This window comes from Vipera ursinii (genome assembly GCF_947247035.1).
Source record: "Vipera ursinii genome assembly, chromosome: Z".
NCBI classification, from domain to species: Eukaryota; Metazoa; Chordata; class Lepidosauria; order Squamata; family Viperidae; genus Vipera; species Vipera ursinii.
In genome coordinates, this window is record NC_139517.1 from 50,131,266 (window position 1) to 50,154,033 (window position 22,768).

A 22,768-nucleotide genomic window follows, 5' to 3' on the forward strand; every position below is an offset into this window, starting at 1 on the left:
AGGCTCTTTAGTTCTTCTTCACTTTCTGCCATTAGAGTGGTATCATCTGCATATCTTAGGTTGTTGATATTTCTTCCAACAATCTTAATTCCAACTTTTGATTCATCTAGCCCTGCCTTTCTCATGATGTGCTCTGCATATAAGTTAAATAGGCAGGGCGACAGTATACAGCCTTGCTGGACTCCTTTCCCAATTTTGAACCAATCAGTGGTTCCATGTCCAGTTTTCACTGTTGCTTCTTGACCCGCTTATAGGTTTCTCAAGAGACAAAAAGATGGTCTGGTACTCCCATCTCTTTAAGAACTTGCCACAGTTTGTTATGATCCACACAATCAAAGGCTTTAGCATAGTCAATGAAGCAGAAGTAGATGTTTTTCTGGAACTCTCTAGCTTTCTCCATGATCCAGCGTATGTTGGCAATTTGATCTCTAGTTCCTCTGCCTCTTCGAAATCCTGCCTGTACTTCTGGTAGTTCTCAATCCACATACTGCTGAAGTCTAGCTTATAGGATTTTAAGCATAACTTTACTAGCATGAGAAATGAGTGCAATGGTGCGATAGTTTGAACATTCTTTGGCACTGCCTTTCTTTGGAATTGGAATGTAAACTGATCTTTTCCAATCCTGTGGCCACTGTTGAGTTTTCCAAATTTGCTGGCAAATTGAGTGTAGCACTTTTACTGCATCATCTTTTAAGATTTTGAATAGCTCAGCTGGAATACTGTCACCTCCACTAGCTTTGTTGTTGCTCAGCTTTTCTAAGGCCCACTTCACTTCACATTCTAGGATGTCTGGCTTGAGGTCAGTGACCACCTCATTGTGATTATCAGGGACATTAAGCTCATTCTTGTATAGTCCTTCTGTGTAATTTTGCCACCTCTTCTTAATCTCTTCTGCCTCTGTTAGGTCCCTGCCATTTTGGTCCTTTATCATGCCCATTTTTGCATCAAACGTTCCCTTCATCTCTCCAATTTTCTTGAAAAGATCTCTGGTCCTCCCTATTCTATTGTTTTCTTCTATTTCTTTGCACTGTTCATTTAAGAAGGCATTCCTATCTCTTCTAGCTATTCTCTGGAATTCTGCATTCAATTGGGCGTATCTTTCTTTTTCTCCCTTGCCTTTTGCTTCCCTCCTTTCCTCCTTTCCTATTTGCAAAGCTTCCTCAGACAGCCATTTTGCTTTCTTGCATTTCTTTTTCTTTGGGATGGTTTTGGTTGCTACCTGTTCTACAATGTTGCGAACCTCTGTTCATAGTTCTTCAGGCACTCTGTCTATCAAATCTAATTCCTTAAATCTATTTGTCAGCTCTACTGTATATTCAACAGGGATATGATTTAATTCATACCTGAGTGGCCTAGTGCTTTTCCCTACTGTCTTCAGTTTAAGCCTAAACTTTGCAATGAGAAGCCCATGGTCTGAGCTTAATGACTGTATCAGTGACAAATTTTTTTGTTCCAATTGTGGTCATTGAGTCAAGGACCATCTATAGTATGACCACAGTTGAGCCCAAAATTTCCATTGCTAAGCAAGACAGTTATTGAGTTTTATGCCATTTTATGAGTTTTCTTGCCAAAATTGTTATGTAAATCACTGCAGTTATTAAATTAGTAACACTAGTAGTTATTAAGTGAATCTGGCTTCTCCAGTGACTTTGCTTATCAGAAAGTCACAAACGGTGATGACATGACCTTGGGACATTGTAACTGCCATAAATTCATGCCAGGTGCCAAGTGTCTGAATTTTGATCATGTGACCATGGGGGTGATACAATGGTTGTAAGTGTGAAAAACAATCCTAAGTCCCTTTTTTCAGTGCTGTTGTAATGTCAAACAGTCATTAAATGAATGGTTGTAAGTCAAAGACTCCCTGTATTAACTTCCCTATCTTTGGTTTCCATGTCTAGTCTATATTGGAGGGCTGAAACATTGTTAGAGCTGCTGCAAGTCTTAAAATTTAGATATAAGTTAATAGAATTAGTAAGCTGCGTGAAAAACCACCCTTGGCCAAATAAACCCTATTACGCTGATGAGATGGTGAATGTTGTCTGATAAGTCAAAGGAAGAAGCTGCTCATGTATTGTTTTACAGACCTGGAACCTGACTGAAAAGGTTCTCTGTATATATCAATGTGCATATACTAATATACTGTACATATACATTGCATCATTTGCATCTTAGCAGAAAGTAGACAACTCCTGATTCTGGACTTTCACCAAGAAATTTTAATCCATTCACTGGAGATTCTAAAAAGAGGAAAGGAGGATCAATTATGAGACTTGCCAACCATCAAGCATGAGAAGACATAGTTGATTATTTCTTTGTGAATGAGGAATTGTTTGAACTAGCATGGCATACACTCTATCTGGTAGCTCCAAAACTCAATAACTTATCTAGGACCAATTTTTGAGTTACCATTCATAATCCAGGTCAACCTATTCTACATGGCCTTTGTTCTTCCCATAGAAAATACAGAAGTATATTAAAATCCTTTGCTTCAGAGTTAAAATATGTCTTTCACATGATAGTTACTCCTCTAAAACCTCTACATTATTAGAAAATTTCCTCTAATGATGATTGTTCAATTGTGTTTCATTCTTGAAAGTTAATTGATATTATGATATAAATGTTTTCATTCTTTCCCTTCATATGCAGATCAGAAGTTATTCTTTTACAATGCTTCCTTTAGAATCAATAATGTGAAATATCAGCCTAACTTTGAAAAACAGACTTCAGCAGAATTTAGAGAACTGAGCAGAAGTATTGAGATTTTGGTAAGTGATTTGTTTTTGTTTTTAAAAATGCTCTAAATTCTATTCTGAAGAAGGAAAAGAACACAGACAGACACAGAAACTTTGGGAGCGAACAACCTTTCCCACTGTCTTTCTGTTTCTTTTATTTAAAAGTTGATACAGAGATTTTGCATGTTGTAAGTCGTTTCTTCCCCTTTAGTAAGCTTCACAAACTTCCTAGCAGCCTTTATGAATCTCTATCTCTTCTGTACCTCACTTCAAGCCAGCTAAAAGATATCCCATAGCAAACCATGGGTTCTCTTAATAATCATGGAGTTTGCTTTATCACCACCAAGTTCACTTAGCAATCACTGCCAAAAGGATCATAAAATCAGACACAGTAATGTATTGACCTGCTTTATGACTGAAATTACAGTCTCAATTACAGTCATAAGTTGATTACTTTTTTATATTGTGGGTTATGAAGCCTTGTTAGAACTTGATGCAGCAAACTGGCTGCAAAGAAGTGAAGTAAGCTGAATACATTCTCCTTATTCATTAAAATAAATGTATATGCTGAATATATATTGAGGAAACATAGATTAGAAGAATATAAGCATGATTTTAAAATTAGAAAAAGAGACATCAATAACCTGAGTTAATGGATGGTACTATTCTGAGAGTCAAAATGCATATGATCTAGTATCTCTAGTAATAAAAGTCAAGGACTGCAGTCAAAAATTGGGATTAAGATTAAATATAAAGAAGGCCAAACTAACAGCAACAGATGCCCCAAACAACCCTAGAATTGACAATGAATTAAAGTGGTGGATCAGTGCCTTTTAGGATCAGCTTATTTAAGAGAGTAAGAAAGATTATCTTATTGGATCGGGCAAAGGAGTTGAAGTATTTCTTAAATCTATAATAGATAACATTTGGAAGTGACTCAGGCAGATGCTTCCCTATTTCATGGAACTATAAAAAGGAGGGGGAAGTACAGCACAATCAGACTTGCAAGATATAGCAAATGTCAGTAAAAGTAGTTTTAGCTTATCTGTGAAGCTGATTCCTAGTCTGGTCTACCTAGTGGGGTCATTGCAATCAACAGTAAAAGAACCAGCAGTCAATAAATATACTTTATTTTAGCAGATTGTAGAGTACCAGTGAAGACCTTGAAAAAATATGCAGATTGCTGGTACAGTATATGCCAATAGCTACAAAGATTGAAATGGTGCAGTTAATATTTTTCAATGTGACACTTTATGGACTATGAAAGTTGAATTTCCAAGAAACAGGAGAGAATAAATATTGATAATTTTAAATTTTGATGATGGAGAAAACTCCTGAGAATACCATGGAAACCCAAGAAAACAAACAAATGGTTCATAGAATAAATCAACTCAAGGCATACATGAACAGGCTCACATCATCACGTTAAGGATATATTATGCAAATATCCAGCTCTCTTAAAAAAGTCTGTAATGCTGAAAAAGATGAAAAGAGAAAATGAGGATGCTCAGCAGCAAGGTGGATGGAATATTAGAGTAGCAATGGGTGCACTGTTTGGAAGATCTGGATGACCAGGTTGGGGACACAGAGTTTTGGAGAAAAAATATCTATGTGGTCATGGACAATTGAACCAACTTGATTGCAAATCTCAATTCAAAGACAGTATTATCATATTCCAACACGTGGAACTATTAGCAGAATTAGCAAGCATGAAGATATTTTTCCAATTGGGTGCATTAGCACATGCCACGTGCCAAAGGATGAAGGAAGCACATACCTACATATGCTTAGAACATTATGCAGTTGACACACTTTAAATATATGTCCTTTGGGTTGAGTTTAAGTGTTTCATAACACCATGCAATAACAAAGATTATATACTTGATATATAATTATAATTATAATCTATAATATAATATATAATTATAATTATCAAGTTTATAATTATAAACTTGATTATATAATAGATTATATACTTGCATTGGGCGCCATGCATTGGGCGCCATGTATGAATACAGATAGTCATAATAACAGTTCATTTAGTAACTGTTCAAAGTTATCACAGCACTAAAATGATTTATAACCATTTAATCATGGTCATGTGATCAAAATTCAGACACTTGGTAACTGACTCATATTTATGATAGTTGCAGTGTCCCAGGGTCATGTGATCACTTTTTATGATCTTCTGACAAGCAAGGTGAATGGAGCAGCTAGATTCACTTAACAACCATGTTATTACCTTAACAATAACAGTGATTCATTTAACAACTCTGGCAGGAAAGAATGTAAAATGGGGCAAAATTCACTTTACAACTATCTCACTTAGCAACAGAAATTTTGGGCTCAATTGGTTGTAGGATTACTGTTTAATCAATGATTAAAACTGAACCTCAAAAAAATCAGGTCCTCAAGCATGAAACTGAAAAAGCAAACAATATTTTAAAGTTCAAGAAATATAATATCAGGGAGAAATGGTAACAAAATATGGCATTAAACTACAGTAGATTGGCCCAAAGTTAAGACAGCGCTAACAAGAAGGCATTCAATTAAAAGTTAACGCTTACAACAAGTCATAGTACCAGCAAAATAGAATTGGGTGAGATACTTAAATTAGCTCAACATGCCAGTCCTTTGGTAAGACAACTGGGCAGAGATTGCACCAGGGTTTGTTATAAAGTTGCACAGTTTTGTCACGCTTATTTCAAATATAAGCTGATGGCTAGCTTAGAGGACCCCTTCATGGATTACTACCTTGTCATGGCGAAGGGGCTTGCGTAATTCAATGAAGCTATGAGCTATGCCGTGCAGGGCCACCCAAGACGGACAGGTCATAGCAGAGAGTTCTGACAAAACGTGATCCACTGGAGAAGGAAATGGCAACCCACTACAGTATCTTTGCCATGAAAACCCTATGGACAGTACCAAAAGGCAAAACGATATGACGCTGGAAAATGAACCCCTCAGGTCGGAAGGCGTCCAATATGCTACTAGGGAAGAGCAGAGGGCTAGTACTAGTAGCGCCAGAAAGAATGAAGCGACTGGGCCAAAGCCGAAAGGACGCTCAGCTGTGGATGTGTCTGGTGGTGAAAGGAAAGTCCGATGCTGTAAAGATTTTTTCTCCATAGGAACCTGGAATGTAAGATCCATGAATCAAGGAAAGCTGGAGGTGGTCAAACAAGAGATGACAAGACTGAACATCGACATCTTAGGTATCAGCGAACTAAAATGGACAGGAATGGGTGAATTTAATTCAGATGACCATCAGGTATACTACTGCGGGCAAGAATCCCTCAGAAGAAATGGAGTAGCCTTCATAGTCAATAAAAGAGTAGGAAAAGCAATACTGGGATACAATCCTCAAAATGACAGAATGATCTCAGTTCGAACCCAAGGCAAACCATTCAATATCACAGTAGTCCAAGTCTATGCCCCAACCACCAGTGCTGAAGAGGATGAATTTGACCAGTTTTATGAAGCTCTACAGCACCTTATAGAACTAACACCAAAAAATGATGTCCTTATCATCATGGGGGATTGGAATGCTAAAGTAGGAAGCCAAAAGATAACCGGAATAACAGGAAAGTTTGGCCTTGTAATGCAAAATAAAGCAGGGCACAGGCTGATAGAATTCTGTCAAGAGAATACGATGGTCATAGCAAACACTCTTTTCCAACAACCCAAGAGACGGCTCTACACATGGACATCACCAGACGGTCAACACAGAAATCAGATTGACTATGTGCTCTGCATCCAAAGATGGAGAAGCTCTATACAGTCAGTAAAAACAAGACCAGGAGATGACTGTGGCTCAGACCATGAGCTTCTCATTGCAAGTTTAGACTTAAACTGAAGAAAGTAGGGAAAAGCACTAGGCCACTCAGGTATGAATTAAATCATATCCCTGTTGAATATACAGTAGAGGTGACAAATAGATTTAAGGAATTAGATTTGATAGACAGAGTGTCTGAAGAACTATGGACAGAGTTTCGCAACATTGTACAAAGGTAGCATCCAAAACCATCCCAAAGAAAAAGAAATGCAAGAAAGCAAAATGGCTGTCTGAGGAAGCTTTGCAAATAGCTGAGGAAAGGAGGAAAGCGAAAGGCAAAGGAGAAAAAGAAAGATATGCCCAATTGAATGCAGAATTCCAGAGAATAGCTAAAAGAGATAAGAATGCCTTCTTAAATGAACAATGCAAAGAAATAGAAGAAAACAATAGAATAGGGAGGACCAGAGATCTTTTCAAGAAAATTGGAGAGATGAAGGGAACGTTTCATGCAAAAATGGGCATGATAAAGGATCAAAATGGCAGGGACCTAACAGAGGCAGAAGAGATTAAGAAGAGGTGGCAAAATTACACAGAAGAACTATACAAGAATGAGCTTAACGTCCCTGATAATCACAATGAGGTGGTCACTGACTTCGAGCCAGACATCCTAGAATGTGAAGTGAAGTGGGCCTTAGAAAAGCTGAGCAACAACAAAGCTAGTGGAGGTGACAGTATTCCAGCTGAGCTATTCAAAATCTTAAAAGACAATGCAGTAAAAGTGCTACACTTAATTTGCCAGCAAATTTGGAAAACTCAGCAGTGGCCACAGGATTGGAAAAGATCAGTTTACATTCCAATTCCAAAGAAAGGCAGTGCCAAAGAATGTTCAAACTATCGCACCATTGCACTCATTTCTCATGCTAGTAAAGTCATGCTTAAAATCCTATAAGCTAGACTTCAGCAGTATGTGGATTGAGAACTACCAGAAGTACAGGCAGGATTTCGAAGAGGCAGAGGAACTAGAGATCAAATTGCCAACATACGCTGGATCATGGAGAAAGCTAGAGAGTTCCAGAAAAAACATCTACTTCTGCTTCATTGACTATGCTAAAGCCTTTGATTGTGTGGATCATAACAAACTGTGGCAAGTTCTTAAAGAGATGGGAGTACCAGACCATCTTATTTGTCTCTTGAGAAACCTATAAGCGGGTCAAGAAGCAACAGTGAAAACTGGACATGGAACCACTGATTGGTTCAAAATTGGGAAAGGAGTCCGGCAAGGCTGTATACTGTCGCCCTGCCTATTTAACTTATATGCAGAGCACATCATGAGAAAGGCAGGGTTAGATGAATCAAAAGTTGGAATTAAGATTGCCAGAAGAAATATCAACAACCTAAGATATGCAGATGATACCACTCTAATGGCAGAAAGTGAAGAAGAACTAAAGAGCCTCTTGTTGCGGGTGAAGAAGGAGAGTGCAAAAGTTGGGTTGAAACTTAACATTAAGAAAACCAAGATCATGGCATCCGGCCCTCTCAATTCCTGGCAAATAGATGGGGAAGAAATGGAGGTAGTGACAGATTTTATTTTCCTGGGCTCCAAGATCACTGCAGATGGGGACTGTAGCCAAGAAATTAAAAGACACTCCTGGGGAGGAAAGCCATGGCAAATCTAGACAGCACACTAAAAAGCAGAGACATCACCCTGTCAACAAAAGTGCGTATAGTCAAGGCTATGGTCTTCCCAGTTGCAATGTATGGCAGTGAAAGTTGGACCATAAGAAAGGCTGAGCACCAAAGAATTGAAGCCTTTGAACTATGGTGCTGGAGAAGACTCCTGCGAGTCCCTTGGACTGCAAGGCGATCAAACCGGTCAGTCCTAGAGGAGATCAATCCTGACTGCTCTTTAGAAGGCCAGATCCTGAAGCTAAAACTCAAATACTTTGGCCACCTAATGAGAAGGAAGGACTCACTGGAGAAGAGCCTAATACTGGGAAAGATCGAGGGCAATAGAAGAAGGGGACAACAGAGAATGAGGTGGCTGGATGGAGTCACTGAAGCAGTAGGCATCAGCTTAAATGGACTCCAGAAGATGGTAGAGGACAGGAAGGCCTGGAGGAATGTTGTCCATAGGGTCGCGATGAGTCGGACACGACTTCGCAGCTAACAACAACAACATTTTAGTCTTGAATCACAAATAAAATTTTAACTAAAAAGATTAATTAAAAATCTAACAGTGCAAATCTAACGCAGGCAGAGCGATTAGAGTACAAGGAGAAAAATGTCTGAAAATAAGAAATATTTTCCCTTAAAAAGAGGACAAAATTGCTTAACATTTACATCACAACCAGGAAAGATCAAATTAATAGCACTAAAGAAAGTATGCACATCTTTCTCTTTAAATTATAAGAATGGCATTGGGACAATGGAGTAGCTTTCTAGAGGGATTTATATATATTTTTTGTACATCTAGTGCAGACAAACCTGAAAATAATTTTATAGAAACATTTTTGGACAAAAATACATTATTCTTTTGGAGACGTGAATGAATCCTGATCCAATCTTGTAAGTTTTTAATGAGTTAGGACCTTGTGACTTTTGAATTGCTCAGGGAGTGAAATCCTCCATTTTAGGGTGTACTGAAAGCTGGGCAATAGCAAAACAAATGTTACCAGTATCATCATTCAAAATATCGAGATTGTTCACTAACATTTCTGATATTGAGTTCTAGAGTAAAATACTAAAGAGGAACGTTCATTTTCATCTTGCTAGTTAGCCACCCACATACAATTCCTTTCTGTCCCATTTCTTCTCCCCATTCTATCCATCCTCATAGCATCGTGATATCTATTTGGAGCCACTCAAGGTTTCTTCTGTTGGGCTTCTTTTAGCAATCTGGTTCTCTTCCTTTCCTACCCTGCATCTTTTGCCATTCTCCAAATCTTGGTTTTCCTCCAATCTCTTTGTGCCTCTCCTATCTAAGGATGGGTGGTTTATAAATAAGATTGTTTCTTTTTCACAATTTACCACATTTTTATTAGTTTATAATATAAAATACAAAAGCAAATAGTAAGATAAGATAACCTTTATTGTCGTTTTTTTTACTGTGGGTACACTGGCACACATTAAAAATGAAATTCTGTTGCCTGCTCTCAAACGTGTACATATACATAGCAGACATAAAAACATGCTAAATGGACTCCAGAAGACGGTAGAGGACAGGAAGGCCTGGAGGAATGTTGTCCATAGGGTCGCGATGGGTCGGACACGCCTTCGCAGCTAACAACAACAAAGCTTACAGGAAACTCCCATTCATATGGTCAACAAAGACTAGTTTGTTAAACAGATGTGCAGCTCTTTTTACAGCTCAATTTCATTCTGATTAGACCATCTAATACTGCAATTTAATAACTTCCATTTGTGGGAGGATTTTAATGGACTTCTCAAGTAGGCTTATCTTTTGTGTGCATGTTTGATTTACTTTAATTTTTATTTCTTTATTGCAGATCCAGATATATTCTTTTTAGAAAGAAATTCTCTTAGGTGAATGGTAAATTTGTGAGGTTTCCTCCCCTATTATCCAACCAACCATAATTAGAATAATAAAGGAGTAGAATAGAAGGAATGGAAGAGACCTTGGAGATCAAGCAATCCCTGCTTAATGTAGGAATTCTCCACTACAGTATTGTTGACAGATGGCCATCTAGTGAAAAGTTGACCACTTTCTAAGGCAGTCTATTCCAATGCTAAATCGCTTCTTCTCCAAATATCTCCAAATTCTCTGTGTTCTTTTTAAAATGTGTTGCCTGGAACTGGGTGTAATATTCTAGATGTGGTCTGCCAAATTCTGCATAGAGTGAAATAAGACTTCTCTTAACACTGTGTTTTTGTTGAGGCACCCTGATTGTTCATTTGTTTTTTTCCCATCTGCTTTACAGTACTGGCTCATATTCAGTTTGTGAGCTATGGCACTTAGATTTTTTCCAGCTATATTCCTCCCAGCATGCTTTTCCATCCTGTACTTGGGCCTTTCATTTTTCTTATATAAATCTAAGACTTAAGCTGCTTAAAGTCACCTCCAAGTGACTCTAGGCAGCATGTAAGTTGAATAAATAAACAAAATATTCCTGTTAAGGTACATTTGCTGTTTTTTATCCATTGTCCCAGTTTGTTCCTGAATCCTGATACCATCTTCTAAAGTGTTTATTATTCCTCCTAACTGTGTATCAGTGGCATTTTTTGTCATCAAATTTCAAACCTCTCGTGTCAACTCAGATGATAAAGAAAGAATGGCCAAGTTTGTTCTTTAAAACCTTGCCAGATTGTTTTAATTGACTCATACTATATTGTTTTTTTTTCATTGCTACATGAATGTCCATGAAAAAGAGTGGTCAAAATCTGCAAAGATGACGGACTATGTTACGTTAGAAGCCCCACCCCTTTCCCAATGCATGTGATTCTTAGCCAGTAGTGGGATTCAGCCAGTTTGCACCACTTTGGAAGAACCAGTAGCTAATTTTTTGTTGCACAGGCCCAGAATGGACTTCCGGAAGCAGCATCCACACAGAGAACCAGTTGTTCACATATTTGAATCTCACCACTGTTCTTAGCATGTACAAAACAAGTATGGCTATGATTGGGATATTGTGTCCATCATCTTGCAGACTTTGAGATATAGACCTAGTGGCACTGCTGCATTCCTACTCTGTTTAATAAATTTTCTATATGAAACATAACTTTTCGTTCCTTTCAACAGATTAAACAAGCATTTCAAGCTACTCCCTTAGAAAAAAGGCTCATTAATTCACGTGTTGTCAGGCTAAGGTATGTAGATGAACATTCCACTTAGGAACAGATGAATTAATTGCTAACAATGACCTGAGAATGAATTTATAAATCAAATGGCCAAGATAGCATTAAAAAATAGATCTGGGTTACTTCCCCCAAATAGTGTTTCTCAGTTCTCACTCTCATTAATCAGCATTCAAAACTAGTATAATTGTACCAGTTGTAGGCTAACATCTAGGAGCTGGAGGCATGTTAGAATACACTAATCTTTTTTTCTCACAATTTAGAATGGAAGCTGAAAATAACCCAACTAACTGATATGTCCTTTGATGTAACTACTGCCTGATACCTTTTATATTCCTGTCTTTTGATAAACTTTTATTCATGGAATCAATATCATCTGTCTCATAACCACAAAACTAGCAGATGATTATTTCAAAAATGTTTGGGACAATTTTAACATAATTAAACCTCCACAACTGTTATATTTGAATTACATTAATTGAATTCGTCTCTCACTTTTTTGGTAACTGACAAATTGGGAGGGTCAGGACTAAATTCTACCTTCTCATCCTGAAACATATAAACATTTGGGGGAAATTTCAAGGCAAGATCAGCAAGTGAACAACTACTAGGACTCAGATAACTATTGTACAGTCCACAGTTTTTGCTGAAGAATCCATGGACTGAAGACATTCCATAATAATAATCAAAGTGATGGACGAAATTAGGTTTAATTCTCTAACTGCTATAGATTGGAGAATATTTTAGGAAAGTTCTTGAAGTTCTTCCCACAGAAGTCCTATGTATGTTAAACTATAGATTTGCAATTTGCTTTCCTATCCTCAAAACAGGAGCCCTTTCTTACTATGCAATGACCATATAACATCTTTTTTTAGTACACCTTCCTTTAACAATTGAATAGATCCTGAATTAGGACAAATACATCCCTCCAGACATATTTGTTGAATCTAAAATCATATTAAAAGTTGACGGTATTCCAGTAAGCGAGTGGCAAGGGTAGGCTTCTGTGCAATACGGTGTGATATTATCTGGCTCAAATGGATCTAATTGATGGGGCTAATAAATTCACAATGCACAGTATGTTCAAACACATATAAACATGTGATTAGGTTTATTAAAGTGAAACTGAAGCAAGCAAACAAAAAAGATCCTCACAGTGTGAAGTCTAATTGCCAAAGCAAGAAATAGATACTGAAATTTGATTTATTATTTGAACCATTTGTACAAGGAATGGGACAACTTGCCATGGCTGACTTGCTCCAGCCAACATTCCCCAGCTATCTTGTCACAGCCAACTTGCTGCAGGACAACTCATTGTCACCAACTTGCCTTGGGACAACTTGTCCTGGGAGAACTCACCATGGTCAACTCACCGGGACAATTCAACATGGGATAGCTCAAGAGAGGGACAAGTGAACTGCATTCAGTCTCAAGAACTTCTAAATTGAGAAGATCCAAATCTAAAGCAAGACACAAGTTGCTGCAAATTCACTTGTTCCTCTCTTGAGTTATCCTCTGTTGAATTGTCTCGCAGCAAGTTGGCCACAGCGAGTTGTCCTGCGGCATGTTGTGCAGTGAGTTGGCAGCAGCAACTTGTTCCATAGCTAGATGGCCATGGTGAGTCAACCAGGATAAGAGAGCCAGGGTGAATCGGCTGGAGTGAATCAACTGCAGTGATAAGACCTAGAGCCATTTGTACAAGACTCACTTAATTTTTCTGTCTGGCCAAAGAGCATAGTCACTATTAAAACTGTTCTTTTTCTGCTGAAGAATACTCATAAATTTTCAGAAACATAAAGATGACATCATTGGCAATGCCTGGAAATGATAGTTTTGTTTCTCTTAATCCATAAGATTTTGGCTTTAAACTGAGCATATAATAATTTGGCATTCTTTTAGGACTGTCCCAAAACACCTCATTTATTGAAAGATTACTTTGGCAGATTAGCATTCTGTAAACTCTGACAAGTCTGCAATGTGGCCTTATTTATTTACTTACTTATTTAGGCAGATGAATGGCATTATCTTGCTTCTGTACACACACACACACCCATTTTTCAGCACAATAGTATCTCTGGGAATTGTGGGGCAAACAACAGCCAGTGCATAAAGCTTATGTTATGTTCTTGGTTTGGTTAGCATTGACAAGGCAGAGCGGTGAAACAGCAAGCATGTTTATTAAGTAACAACAGAAGCAGCCCTAATGGCTGCTGAACAGCTTTATAAACAGTTTGCCTCTAGGCAGCAACCAATGGATTTAAAGTAACAATTCCCACCCAAAATGTAGTTAGCTTGGAGACAGGCAGTCTGGGTTGCAGCAACAAGAACCATTAAGCAATCATTCACTTAAGTACAGCAATTAAGGTCACTACATTGTGCAACTGATTTCAGCAATTAGGCCAATACATTACACTCCTTCCCCCTAGATAGCTCATACTCTCAAATGCTTGACATAGTCCTGCAAATACTTAGGCAGTCGTCCTGAGCATTCCTATTGTCTAGGGGTTGCTGGAGGCTCCCGGTCTACCCACCTACCAGGCTGGGTAGGCCAGAACTTTGAGGCCCGCTTGCTTTGGGCTGACTCGAGTCCCCTTGTCTGGCATGTTCTGGTAGGCCCAAACCAAATTCCATTTGGGGAGCAGAGTCTGCCAGGCTGGAACTCGGTGCCGCTTGCTGATTCTGCTTAGTAGACACAGTTTGTGTGTCTGGGGAAAACTCACCACAGATCACTCCCCTGTCTCCTCGGCAGAGAGTCCTGTCAGAGCATGTGGACTCCTCTGTTGAGCCGTTGTTGCACTGCCCCTGTGGACATCCCTCTTGAGAGTCCTGAGCCAGCGACTGGTTCGCTAGCCTTTGACACAGTTGGTCGATGTGTCGGTGAATGACATGACCATCTTCCAGGACCACCTTGTAAGAAAGTGGCCCTGACACCTTAGCAACCACAGCTACCACCCACAAAGCCATGTGACCATAATTCTGGCCCCAAACCCGGTCACCAACTTGCAGACTTTACAGTAGTTTTGGCTGTGCTGTGTCTGAGGCAACTCAGTCAGGGTGCAGCCAGTCCAGCTTCATAATTAAGCTCTGACCCCATCTGAGCTCAGCTGGACTCCTGCCCATGTGCATTGGCAGAGTAAGAAATCTGCCAGCCTATGGTGCCAGTTGCCGGTGACAATTCTTTTGAGGGATTCTTTGGTCATTTGGACCATGCATTCCGCTTGGCTGTTCAAGGTCAGGTGAAAGGGAGCCAAAGTGGCGTGCCTTATTAGATTAGCCCTGAGGAAGGACTGAAATTCTGCGGTGGTGAACTGGGCCCCATAGTCTGAGACCAGCACGTCTGGTAACCCGTGCGTTGCAAAGATCCTGCGCAGTTCCTGGATGGTCCTGGCAGTAGTCATAGTTGGAACTGGTGCGACTCTAACCATTTGGAGTGGACTGTCCACTACAATTAGGAACATTTGTCCCTGAAAGGGCCCAGCGAAATTAATGTGGATTCTTGACCACGGTGTGTGTGTGTCCTCCCATCAGTGGACAGGGGCTTGCGGCATCTTGGGCCTAGATTGCTGGCAAGTGTAGCAGCCATGTACTTGGGCCTCAATAGCTTTATTTAGCCCTGGCTACCAAAGGTAGCTCCTCGCAAATGCCTTAATCTGGACTATTCCTGGATGTCCCTCATGCAGGGATTCTAAAACCCTGGGCCTTAAAGAGCTTGGGACTATGGCCCAACTCTCCCAAAGAATGCAACCTTTATGAGCTGAGAGCTCATCTCTCCTTGTGTAGAAACTGGAATTCTGGCCCTGGACATTTGTCCAGCCATCCTGTGTTTACCCAGTTCAACACGTGGCTAAGCACCTTGTTATTGGCTGTTTCAGCAGCCACATCCCCAGTGTGAAAGGGAGGCTCCGTCAAATCCTGGATAGCCAGGATGCATGCAGCCAGAGCAGGATCTGGCTCTACATGAGGCAGGGGCAATCTGCTAAGGCCATCTGCATGGCCCATTTCCCTGCCTGGTTTGTGAATCAGCCTGTAGCTGTAGGCTGAAAGGAAGATAGACCACCTCAGCATTCGTGCAGACAGAATCTGAGGTGTCTGCTTGTTCATGGTGAACATCCCTAGAAGAGACTTGTGGTCCGTGAAGACCATGAACTGGCAGCCATACAAGTAATCATGAAACTTTTTTGTGCTGGCCACAATGGCCAGAGCCTCCTTATCTATTTGCATGTAGTTGTGCTCTGTGGACGACGGGGTCCTAGAGCAGTAAGAGATGGGAGTCTGCCTCCCATCAGCCATTAAGTGGCTCAACATGGCCCCAACCCCATCGGGAGATGCATCACATGCAATGCAGACAGGCAACTTCTCATTAAAATGGGTGAGGACTGAGTTCGAAGACAGCAGTGATTTGACTGGTGTGAAACGTCTCTCGTGTATGCTAGTGCACTGCCACTATGCCTTTTTGTCCAAGAGCCAGTGATACGACTCTGCCACTGCAGCCTTGTGGGGAAGGAAGGCATGATAGAAATTCAAAACCCCCCAAAAGGCCTGAAGCTCCCCCTTAGACTTCAAACTGGGGGCCTACTGGATTGCCTTTAGTTTGGAGTCTGCCGAATGAATGCCTGCAGCACTGATGCGGAAACCAAGGAACTTGGTTGAATCTACCCCGATCTTATACTTCTCTCTTTTTAGTTTCAGCCCTGCGTCGCGGAACCGCTGAAGGACGGCTTTAAGCCGTTCAGCCAAAATCTCCACTGATTCCCCAGCTATGAGGACATCATCAAAATAGGGGCACACCCCTCGAATGCCCTTGAGCATTCACTCCATCACTTCCTGGAAAAGCCCTGGGGCTACACTCACCCTGAATTGCAGGCGCTTAACCTTGAAAGCCCCTTTGTGGGTGACAATGGTCTGAGCAACTGCCATGGCCTCGTCCACGGGCAGTTGCTGGTAGGCTTGCGCCAAATCTAATTTGGTGAACATGCAGCCTCCTTGTAGCAATGCCACAATATGGCTGACTACCGGCACCAGATATGCGTGCTGTTGAAGTTCCCTGTTGATAGTGCACTTCTAATCCATGCATATGCACACCTCACCATTGGCCTTAAGTGGCGTGAGTATGGGGGTTTCCCAGACCCCACTATTTATGGGCTACAATACCACTTGTTGCACTAGCTTGTCCAACTCTGCATCTATTTTGGGCTTGAGGGCAAAAGGCACTCTACGAGGTTTGATCCATATTGGGGTTACAGTAGGATCAAGATGAAGGGCAATAGGAGGACCCTTGTACTTCCCTAGATTTGAGCTGAAGACATCAGCAAACTCTTAGCAGATTGTAGACAGGTCTGCTGCTTGTGTCCTGTGAATGCTGGTTACTTGGATGCCTAGAGCATCAAACCAATCGAGACCGATGAGGCTTGTGCATTGGCCCTCCACCACTATGACATCTAGTGGACCCTCAAACCCCTTGAATTGCACCTGGAGTGTGGCTTCTCCCTTGACACTTACATGGGAGTTTTGGAAGTCTGTTAGTAACAAATTAGACAGCCTGAGTTTGGTCCGTCTACTGCTATGATTGCAAATGTGCTGGAATGTCCTTTGAGAAATGATAGATAGGGCTGAACCTGTGTTTAGTTTCATGTTGCATGGAACTCCCTGAAGCTTGACCCTGAGCCTAAGCTTCTCTTTAAGGGGGCAATGGGCACCAGTGCAGAAAACGCTCCTCCAGTTGGAGCAAAAGCTGGAGGCCCGGGGCCCCGGTACCTCTCCTGAATGCATCTTCTGGTGAACCGTCCCTCTGGCAACCTCTGCAGATGGCAGCAATGTGGCCTGGTTTGCCACATGCCCAGCAAGTTGCTGCTCGGAACCGGCATTCCGAGTGAGGATGGTGGCCTCCACAGCCCATGCATCTTGGGAAAGGGATTGCCTTCTCAGCTGCCCTCTGTCCCTTCTCTGGTTGTTTCTGCAGCTGATCAACTTTGAAGTCCAATTCGGAGTCTTCCACATGCTCGGCGTCCTCGTGATGGATGGCTTCTGGGCTGGACGTGCTTTTGGAGGGCCGCAATGCTTTAATGGCCCCTCTGGTGGCTTCAGCGGCCATCACCTCCTTCAAGGGAACTTGTAGTGAGAGGGTCTCCTTTGCAAACAGCTTCTGCTGGATCTCTCGATTTCTCAGGCCACAGACTAAACGGTCTCTCAGCCTTTCCTCCAAGTCTGCAAAGTTGCAAAGCCGAGACGCCTGACGGAGGGCGGCTATTAACTCGGTTGCAGACTCACTGGGCTGTTGCTCCCACTGCTCAAATGCATGCCTCCATGCTATGATGGATAGTTTTGGTCCCTGAGCTTCTTCTTCAGATCCGCGTAGGTGACTGACTTGAGTGGAGCAGGGGCGACCAGGTTCTCAGCTATGTTAAAGGTAGCCAGGCTGCACATGCACAGGAGTGTCGCGGCTTTCAACTCATCTTTGCTAACCTGGTTAGCGCGGAGGTAATTCTTGATGCGAGAGATGTAAGAACTCCACCTCTCGTGGTGCACCACATCGACTTCCTCCAGTTTTCCGACTTTCGCCATGGTGAGTTGCTTCTTGCTCACAATGCCTTGTGCTGTTGGCTTCTGTGCTGGCCCTAGGATGGATCCTCAGGGCATGGTGGTCTCCAGCGAGACTTGCTGGCAGACCTTGGGGGGAAACATAGTTCTTGCCAGGCTCTGGTGCTGACCTCACCCCCTAGTGACTTCAGGCTCTCACATTTAAGCAGCACATCCCACCTTCGTCGCCACTGTTATGTTCTTGGTTCAGTTAGGCATTGACAAGGCAGAGCAGTGAAACAGCAAGCATGTTTATTAAGTAACAACAGAAGCAGCCCTAGTGGCTACTGAACAGCTTTATATACAGTTTGCCTCTAGGCAGCAACCAACGGATTTAAAGTAACAATTCCCACCCAAAACATAGTTAATAGCTTGGAGACAGGCAGTCTGGGTTGCAGCAACAAGAACCGTTAAGCAATCATTCACTTATGTACAGCAATTAAGGTCACTACATTGTGCAACTGATTGCAGCAATTAGGCCAATGCATTACAGCTTAATTGCAAGATGGGCACATGAAAAGAAAAGGGGGAAAAGAGCTAAAACAGGGGAAAAGTCTGTGACACTAGAAGATCCCTATATTTTCTAGTCCCAAATCATAGCTATTTTTGATGGCATCATCCAAATTTATGCCAAAACATTTCCTATTGCCTGCCCAGTCCCATCCATTTCTAAGACGCAATGAGTTGAACAGCAAATCTCCTGGTGCTTGTACTTGGTGTTCCTTTATGGACCAATGCAGTATTTTAATTTTTCTGTCTTACTTGCCCCAAAGCCTTGAGTGAATATATATTCTGGCTGGTTTGGTCAGCTGCCTGTATTATTCTTTTGCAGCCCAGGGAATGATGGTGTCCTGGCAGATGTGGTGCTGATATTTAAGTTCATTGCCACAGATAATAAAGAGATACTCTGGACAAATATTTATCATATTTTGCTGAAAAAGCTGAAGGCATCAACATGGCCTTTAAGTATTGATCTTTCTTCTTATAAGCTCTCAGGTAAGTGTTACAGATGTCCTTTGTAATGATGATCAATTTTTTTAAACTGCTTACTTTGCCTTCATTGTCACCTGAAATATATTTGTTGACTTAATCAAAACTGCATTACCCATTTCCTATTCTTGCTTAAGATATTTGTGTAGTATTTGCACTTATTTTCCTGTGGGGAATAAAATACTTACAGCTTTCAGATTTCCAGCCAATTTTTATTAATAATTGTTCCCTGGCTTTCAATTTGCTTATTTGTTTAATATTTAAGGAATAAATATTAGGAATTAACAGAGCATTTTGCCAAAAAAATATTGAGAAAATTTCATTGAGCCAAAGCCAGTAATCTTTATTTTATTTGATTATTTTTATGAACTAGTCACCCTTATATAGTAGAAGTCAATAAATGAGATTGTCAGGTGGTTGGTTAATTCATGATGATAACACACTAAATGGGTTATAAGGGATTTTCTGACATAGTTTTTGTAAGAACCTATATAGAGAACAAATAGATATCTTATTTTCTTTCTTTTGATTGTAATAGTAGAAAGAGGCAAATTTAAATGCTTTAAATTACATAAAAGTAGTCCAGGAAAAAGACAATTAAAGACATTTAATTAGGAGGAAAAGTTTAGAAACATGGCCTTGCAGTCTTCAGATTTTCTAAGGCTAATATGATTGTAAGATCATTTATATTGCATTTACAAAGGTATTTTGTTTTGCTCTGAGCAAAAAAAATTAAGCAAAATTTTCACTTCTCTTATTTAAAATGCTGGGTATTCAGCCTTACTGGAAGGGAGATACTGTTTTGAAAACATCCTTTGCCAATATTCCCAAATTACTAGTGATTATTGAATCATGTACTTTAGGATGAAGGATGGATGAAGATATTGTTACTGCAAAATTAATATTTGTTTCTCTATCTTTTCAGAGATAAATGAAGAAAATGGTACAAATCTTCTCAACAGTTGTAAGTATCAGAACAACTATCTGTTTGAAAACAGATTTGTTTAGCCTTATTTTCCTCTGGATGCTGTTCTCCAGATGTTTTTAACTTTATAACTGGGGAAACTGGACACATCTAGTGTATAAGATAAGACTGCCCTATTGAGGAATATTGCCTTGGCACCATCATTCTCAAACTTTTTTTATCGACTAGTATAACATATAACTAGTATAACATGTCTATTTCCTTTCCTGAACCCAGAAATGCAATTCTGTATTTATCTGGTGGTGAGTCAGGGTGTTCCAGGAAGACAGTTCCTAGCGTTTTACAGTTGCAGCATTCTGTGGTCACCTGAATACCATTTGAAACCTGCCCAGTTAGCTTCTGACAGGCAAAATCTGTGGGGTAAGCTGGATTCATTTAACAGTCATGTGAGTCATTTAACAACTGGAGTGATTCATTTAAGAAACAAGGCTAAAAGATGATAAATTTGGGTGCAACTCACTTAATAACCAGCTGGCCTAGCAACAGACATTCTGTCCCAATTATAGTCATACCACCTGTATTCAAAAGAGATTATGCAATTATTTTCTTGTTTTGCTGTGAATAAATAATTTAGGGCAAGAAAAAAAGCAATATCAAGACAGCACATAAATAGAAACAATTGTGTTTTGATACCCCCTTGCCTGTTCCCTTAATGTTCAGTGAATGAATAATCTATGGCTGTTTAATACATTCCACCATCTTTAGCGAGAATGTCTTCCAGGCAAACATGAACAAAATTAGCCCATTCTCCATATTTCCAAAGAAGAGTACTTTGTTTATTTTTTTAAAAATTAGAAATTATGTTCTAATAAATTGTGATTTTTATTCTTCTAGCAAACCCCCAGATCCCCTTTAATAATGTGTTCTGAAATGAAACGAAATGAAATGAACATTCTTTTTGGGGGGCTGGGAGTAGGTTGTGGGACACGACTGGACAGATCAGTGGAGAGAATCTACGGAGGAAGTATTGCAGGGGAAGGGGAATGGCCCTGGCAAGCTAGTCTCCAGCTGAATGGCATTCACCGTTGTGGAGCAACACTGATCAGCAATAACTGGCTTGTGACTGCTGCTCATTGTTTTAGAGGGTGAGTAAATCTTTCCCTATACCTCTAAGACAGAGGTATCAAACTGCCAGCCCATGGGCCGGATGTATCATGGCGAAATTGCGCCCACTCCATTGCTGGCAATGGAAAAAAAGTTGCGATACATCGCGACACATCACATGATATTGCGAGTTTGACACACCTGCTCTATGACTACACCTGAATCAACATATTTAAGCAATAAAATTTTCCCAATTCATTTATGCACAGATGTTACCACTAATAAAAATTTGTCTCGTATGTTCAAAACTAATAAAATTGTAGAAGGGAGAGTGATGTTTAACCATCTCTGCTCTCAGCTGCTGTTACTCCTAAACACTTCATTTTATGAATTTATTTCTAATCTTGAAGTCTGATGGTAGTGAGATAGTGCAGGAAAAGCTGGAAAACAGTTAGCAAGGAACCATTGTGAAGTTTTGCTTACAATAAATGAAAATGCAAATAGAGTTCTTATTGTATAATCTGTACTCTCTAATATTTTTCAGTGTCCGAGATGTCAGAAGTTGGACAAGTAGTTTTGGGGCTCGTCTAAGACCTCCAACAATGAGAAGGAATCTTCGCCAGATCATCGTTCATGATCATTATGCCAATAATGTCATGAATCATGAATTTGATATTGCTGTTGTAGAGATTTCACCCCCAGTGGAACTTACAACTGCTGTACATCGTGTTTGTCTTCCAGAAGCTTCATATATTTTTCCAGAGAATACCACTTGTGCTGTTACAGGATTTGGTGCTCTTAGAGATGACGGTTAGTAGCTTCCTCTTTGGGACTAGTTAGCTTATGTGAATAATCATTATTTGATCATTTGTTAACCACAGCAGGCTTGGTTCCAGATTATAGAGACACCAAATTACACTATTAAGAGGGCTTATCTCCTTTCCCAACCAGATATATCCGTGAAGATTTCAGGGAGAATAGAATAGCAGGACAACCTATACCATCTCAGACAGGTAATTGTCTAGCCTCTTGTTAAAAATCTCCAGTGATGAAGCGCCCACAATTTCTGGAGGCAAGCTGTTCCACTGGTTGATTGTCCTTACTATCAGGATGTTTCTCTTTAATTCCAGGTTGCTACTCAATTTGGTCAATTTCCAACCATTGTTTCTTGTCCTTCCCTCTGGTGTTTTGGTGAACAACATGACCCCCTCTTCTTTGTGGCAATCCCTCAGATACTGGCACACTGCTATCATGTCTCCCCTATTTCTTCTTTTCTTTAGACTAGCCAAACCCAAATCCTGCAGCCGTTGTTTGTACGTTTTAGTCTCCAGGCCTTTGTTCATCTTAGTTGCTCTTCTCTGAATTTTTCCCAAACTCTCAATATCTTTTTTGTGATATGGTGACCAAAATTGGCTGCAGTGTTCCATGTATGATCTTACTAGGGTTTTATAAAGCGGTACTAATACTTTATGTAAGGGACGTGGTGGCTCAGTGGGTTAGGACGCTGAGCTTGTCGATCAGAAGGTCGGCAGTTTGGCAGGTCGAATCCCGAGTGCCGCGTAACAGAGTGAGCGCCTGTTACTCGTCCCAGCTTCTGCCAACCTAGCAGTTCGAAAGCACGTAAAAATGCAAGTAGAAAAATAGGGACCACTCCGGTGGGAAGGTAACAGCGTTCCGTGCGCCTTTGGCGTCTAGTCATGCCGGCCACATGACCACGGAGACGTCCTCGGACAAGCGCTGGCTCTTCGGCTTTGAAACGGAGATGAGCACTGGCCCCTAGAGTTGGAAACGACTAGCACACAAGTGCGGGGGAACCTTTACCTTTACCTTTAATACTTTATGTGATCTTGATTC

General features: G+C 40.6%; 1 protein-coding gene across 1 annotated transcript in view; it reads left to right on the forward strand.

Annotated features, from left to right (window-relative positions):
- The window catches only part of LOC310648985 (transmembrane protease serine 11E-like), a 63,992-nt gene that overhangs the window by 32,368 nt on the left and 8,856 nt on the right, over positions 1 to 22,768 (forward strand). The window contains exons 4-9 of the mRNA XM_083377205.1: positions 2,650 to 2,768; positions 11,264 to 11,331; positions 18,728 to 18,891; positions 19,811 to 19,849; positions 20,787 to 20,955; positions 21,459 to 21,724. Of these exons, the coding sequence (XP_083233331.1) occupies positions 2,650 to 2,768; positions 11,264 to 11,331; positions 18,728 to 18,891; positions 19,811 to 19,849; positions 20,787 to 20,955; positions 21,459 to 21,724 (825 nt within the window). The remainder of the gene's footprint in view (positions 1 to 2,649; positions 2,769 to 11,263; positions 11,332 to 18,727; positions 18,892 to 19,810; positions 19,850 to 20,786; positions 20,956 to 21,458; positions 21,725 to 22,768) is intronic.